Source organism: Diadema antillarum, unplaced genomic scaffold (genome assembly GCF_040938485.1).
Source record: "Diadema antillarum isolate AM-2024a unplaced genomic scaffold, OU_Dant_1.0 scf00000072, whole genome shotgun sequence".
In the NCBI taxonomy this organism is placed as follows: Eukaryota; Metazoa; Echinodermata; class Echinoidea; order Diadematoida; family Diadematidae; genus Diadema; species Diadema antillarum.
Window position 1 is genome coordinate 875,431 of NW_027270961.1, and position 6,000 is coordinate 881,430.

Sequence of the window (6,000 nt, forward strand, 5' to 3'; positions counted from 1 at the left end):
TTAACTTGTTTTTCTTTTTTTTTGCGAGGTGATCAGAAACCACTTATGAGAAATATTAAAGAGCATATAAAATTCTAAGAGGAATTAACAGTTCATTTAATGAGAATCTGTTTTAGAATGGCTGAGATATCTTAAAACAACATGGTCCTAATAAAAGGTGGATCCCACCTTTGATATGGACCACTTTGTTTTTATTTGTTTTTGGATCTCTCACAATTTCAAACCTGACTTTCATTAAATAAACTTTTAGTTTCTCCTTGAATTGTATGCTCTTTCATATTTCATGTAAGTGGTCTCTACTCTGTAAAAGTGGAAATTTTCGCGGTGTTGAAATTTTTGCGCATTTCGTACATCCAGAAGTTGGCGTGAAAATAAAAGCATGTGAATACTTTTGCATGCCATATGTTTCTGTGGTCTTGATTCCGCGGAATTAAAAACAAGCTGAAGCGAAACTCATCTTACCCATCTCAGCGTGAAAAATTACTCACGCGAAAATAACCACTTTTACAGTATTACTAACTAGAAAAGCACTCTGAGAGCACAGACCTCTACCGAGCAGCTCATTTCCACCCATACATGCATGCTGAAAATTGCCTAATTTCCCTATAGCCGCATTCACACATACAAAATAGCAGGATAATATGATAGCGATCCAAATCTCAAGATTTGTATAGGTGTTCATCCAACTTTTTGATAAAGAAGCCTTGTGTTTATCTAGTACTTCATTAGCTTCTCGCATGCTGCATGGTGCCTCGAGCAGAGTACGCATTTTAGTGTGTGTATACATGCAAACCTCAAATATGCGCAGCTTGAACTCCCAAGTTCATTGACCCCATTTGCCAAAACATTAAAAAAATCCTTCAAAAATTCATAAAAATTCCTTGATCACTACCAAAATTTAATCACCCATTCCTTTTGTCATTATCAACTTTTCCTGCAAGTTTCATCGAAATCTGTTCACAACTTTTTGAGTTATTTTGCACACAGACAAACAAACAAACAAACCAATGCTGGGAAAAAATTACTTCCTCGGCTGAGGTAATGATGCATGGTAAGTGCAAATTGATCTCTTGTTCATAACAGATTGTTAATGTATGTGTAAATTTTGTATCTCAATGTCACACATGAAAGTGACAGTATTCCACAAACAGCAGCTGACAGAAGTAGCAAGCTTGTAACGGATGTACACAACTTGCTATGCAGCTGTAGTAGGATGCACACAATGAATGAGATATGTATGTGTGTGTGTGTGTGTGCATGTGTGTGTGTGTGTGTCTGCACATTTACGTAATGACATTCTTTGTGTATGCGCTGTTAGTGGTTCGTTTATCAGGAAGCTTTAAAATGAAGAACCACCTTCCATCTCGTCTCTTAGCACTCTCCAGGTGACAGGGTCGAGGGTCAGTGCAAAAGAATGTCTTTATTCCTTTTGTTTGTCATGTACTGTAAAACATGATATATTCGCAGCATTAAAATTTCACGAATTGGAGCCGACGGCCTTTCTCGCAGCATGAAATTTTCATGACTTTCTAATGGCACCTAACGCATATTGTGTAGGCAGGAACTTTCGCGTGCAGTTTAATTTCACGAATGTTGCCGCTCGTGAAATTCGCGAAATTCAAATGCATGCGAACATTTCTCGTTTTACAGTATCTGGTTTTCAGTCTGTGTACAATATGCATGAATATAAATTAAGACAGAGTATGTGTAAAATTTAGACAGCCCATGTAAATTGCTGATTTTGTTATGATTGAGCAATAGTGGCAGTTCTGACGAACAAACATGGTCATCAAATATGATGAATGAAGGTTTGAAATATAAAAATATCCTTCAAGCGCTTATCGCTAACCTTATTACTGTGATTAAAGAAATTTTGTGTACAGCGTTTTTCATTGTTCCTAGACAGAACACTAATTCCAACAAAGGCCATCAAAAATCAAGAGGAAGGCAAGTCATTAGATTTCATGCATGCACAGGTTAGCTTTGGTCCTCCTTATCTACTGTCCTGTTCGTAAGAGGGCCATATTATCACTGCATGCATTGGATGCTAAAACAAGACAAGAAGGGAAGCTGTTGTGATACAGTTGTAACTACTAATGGAAAATCAATGGGTTTGCCCCCCCCCCCACCCGCCCCCCAAAATAAATTAATTTATAAAAATAGAATTACAGAGCATATTACGGTTTGCCAGCCGTATGCCATGTACAGTTTAAGCAGTGCCTCAGTCAACACAGCGCAAGCGCAGATCCCCGACATGCATAATTCACATCGCCCAAGAACCCACTGAGAATGCCCTCTGTTCCATTACTCACTCCCGATTGAGTACAGAATATTGATATCTCGACTATCGGCTGTGCGATCGCAGCAAGGAGAGAGCTAAAAATATCTTGGCCTCTTCTCTCTCGGGCTCTCTCCACTCCGCTATGTGCTTGCCAGGTCTTACCTTGTTGCTGATTGGCTGAGCTAAGGCACTGCATTGGCCGTGTGTCTCGCTCGTCTTCCTGCCAGCACAGCGCGTGTAGTTACTGCACGCTATCTCGCTCTCGTAACCCGTTTGTACGTACCCTCACAGCCTCGCTGCACACCGCAGAAGTATCAGGTAGGTCACTCGCTACGGAAATCTCACATTTTGAACAATGATCTATGCACTTCAAACATCCTCGCACATACTCGCACACGTTAAAAGTTGTCTAAAAAACACAGACAAATCGCTCGAGATTTCATTAAAAAAAATACGAGAATGAAAAAAAATTGCATGTACGACCAAAACTACTCCTTTGATGACAAATTCCTGGCAGAAATTGCCAAAAAATTCCATAAGAGAGGGTGAAATTACAAGGAAAATTTACATCATTTTCTGAAAAGCCACAGAAGAGTACTTGGTATCAACGTAAAGATTATGAATGGAAGAAAGCGATGATGTCATTTTCAAAAGGCATTGTGGGAGAACAACCCGACCAACAAGGGAAAACCTTTCATAGTTGAAAGCGATAGCAAACTGATCATCAACCGATATTAGCTTGTCGTCGTCTGCTATGATAGGGATAAATGGCATGGTGCGTGCAGTGTGCTGAGCGAGACATGACGTCATTGCTCATGAACGGTGGCAGTGCGAACCGTAGTGGAGCATGGGCCTGTTTACAGCCAAGTGTTGCAGGGGACATCCTAAAAAACTATGATGACAAGATATCTTGATATCACCTTCTTTTATGCTTGGCTCTGAAACAAGCAAATTTCATCAATGCTAAAGCAGTATGAACTGAGCGTACTAATTATTATTCCTATTAAAGAAGGCAAAGAAATGTCAACATGTACACCACTCATTTCATCATCAAATACCAGATCTACTTGAGTAAGAGCACATAATTAGCTTGACCGAAAGATCGGTCTGTATCTGTCCGTCGGGGAATGTTCCGCGGAGACTGCGTCTGGCTTCACGGATCCCCTCCGTATACAGACCGAAGTCAATGATGCCAGCTCCTGTGTGGCAGTAGCGCACAGATCAAACGTTACGATAAACCAAATTTCAGACAGCGTTTTTATATTCAAACAAGTTTGACATGACATGACACATTATGCAGCAATATTTGGGGTTAATTTCTCACATTTTGCAATCAAAATACTCACAGTAACGCGGTTATAATGCAGAAATTTTATCCATATCGCAACATCGCCGTTCGCTAGCAGTAGGACGCCATTTTGAATCTGTTAACCAATCACATGCGAGGTACTTTATTAAGTAAAAAAAACACGTAGAAACTACCTCGCATGTGATTGGCTAATAGATTCATACTGTATGTTTCTGCAGTTTGAACGTGACGACGCGACGGGCTGGTTGATGTGTGTTTTGCGTTGAAAATTTGACCGAAATATTGGATTATTCATTAATCTGGTGAGTGAAGTCTATTCTTGAATAGTTGATTTAACTATTCAAGATTAAATTTGTCGACCTAGGGCCGTGAATTAGACGCAATCGAGAAGGGTGAGGTACCTCACCCAATTTTCCATAGAGACAGTGGTTAAGAACATCCACACAGCAATGGGTACTACAACCTTCCATCTGTCTACGGAGGACGGCGTTAATGGCAAAATACAAAAGAGTCCTCCGGACAGACGGATCTTTCTGTCTAATAATTAGCATGCACTAAGGTAGAAGCAGGAAAACATTGGTTGGCAATGATTCCTAACTTTTCTGTACTCCTTGCATGCATCTCTCACAATTTATAGAAGATTTTACGAATGGTATGCAAGCCATAGAAGTTGCATGCAATGTTAATAACTGTAACTGGCTTCAGGCTACAGCCACTTCTGAATGCCCTCGCATTGACAAAAGGGAATAGCATAAATATAAGTTTGGATTGTGCATATAATTATGAATGCTGAGCATTATAACCTTCTTAATATATGGCTCGACACTGTAAAGTTGCTGAGTAATCACTCGTCAAAGTGGACAACAATCGTGCTGCTAATTTGATAATAGCTGCATACGAACTCAACTCGCCTGTGTAATACGTCTGCCATACGTGTACAACAAATCTACGGAAACCAATGGCAGTTCAGTGCTTACGTTGCTCGCGTAAGCAGGAGACGAGATCTCACGAAATGTCGTACAAATAAACACAAAATATGTTGATCAAAAAGGATACAACTTGATAACGTCTGCATCTATTCGCTTCTTATTCGGTGGAGGCGACGACATCTTGCAAAATCCTATTTCTGGGTAATTTTTGTCAATGAAAACACAGCTGATTACTGCACAACAGGCCGCCCTCAGTAACTCGCAAGCAGAACCGAAGTTTGCCGAACGAACCAAAACAATGACAGAACTGGACGATTCCATTTGTTGCGGGGGAAATAATCCACTGTCGCTAAAAATTACTAAACTAACATCAGAATTGACGGTTTTGAAATAGCGGAAAATGCAGAAATTTGTCTTACAATTTCATGTAAGACTACAATAGATATTTGTTAGCAGGCTTGACGCCGATTTGATATTTTACATGATGATTTTCAAATAAAACAAAACTTACTCTTAACATTATACGTGTTCACCTGATATCATACCCTTTTGGAAAAAATGACGTAAGCAAGTAAGGTTTTCGACAGTGCACCGGGGGTCACCGGTGGAAGGTCATATCTATTGCATAATATGCAAATTAGGTAAACAAATCTTCCAAGAAATACGTTTTAGCCATTGAAGAGATATCGTAGGGAGAACGGGGACGTTTGTTGTTGTTATTTTGCTTAATTGACTAAGGATACCAATAGACTGAAACCCTTAGTATGAAATAAATTTTAGTTTTGAATATCACCGAGCAGGAGTTAATAAAATCATTTCAGCACATGTACAAGACAGAACATATGGACTCAAATGACTTATTAAGGTTTTTTTTTTTTTTTTGGGGGGGGGGGGGAGGTGTTTGACCACCCTTTCAATCTGCCACTTTATGACAAAATGCAATATTTTAAATATCATCATCTGTTGCCAAGTCAGACATAATTTCTTTCCTTTTTTAAAAAAGCATTTCAGACAATTCAATCAAAGGTTAAAGTGCTATTCCACTCCATTTTCAAGTTGACTTCTACGAACAGAATGAAATCTAAAAAGATAATGACCGCAGTTGCTTCAGACCTGAAATGAGTTATGCATCTTTTTATGCAGACCCTGAACATTCCTAGCAGTGACCACTATGCTAATTAGAAGAGGTGATGGTGTTATGGACTCACACATCTCCCATGGAATAGACACGAACCTTTATTGAATTTCTTTTTTTTTTTCATACATGAATTAAAGTAGAAAATGTGTTTCATTGTATCTTCGTTTCATTGCAATAACCCAGCAATGACTACTATAACGAGGAAAAATGCTGTAGCTGCTAAATTGTTGATGAAACATGTTTATCGTATAGTTTTTCACAAACCGATAACATCTACAAGGCAGAAAATATACGCTTATGTAACCAATGTTACTATTTGGTAAAAATGTGTGATGTATGTCTG

At 39.0% G+C, this 6,000-nt stretch overlaps 1 protein-coding gene across 1 annotated transcript in view; it reads right to left on the reverse strand.

The window, feature by feature from the left end:
• Positions 1 to 4,840, reverse strand: part of LOC139717179 (ubiquitin-conjugating enzyme E2 H-like) — a 43,563-nt gene extending 38,723 nt beyond the window's left edge. Inside the window, exon 1 of the mRNA XM_071628680.1 lies at positions 4,647 to 4,840. Within this exon, the coding sequence (XP_071484781.1) occupies positions 4,647 to 4,840 (194 nt within the window). The remainder of the gene's footprint in view (positions 1 to 4,646) is intronic.
• Positions 4,841 to 6,000: the final 1,160 nt, after the last annotated feature.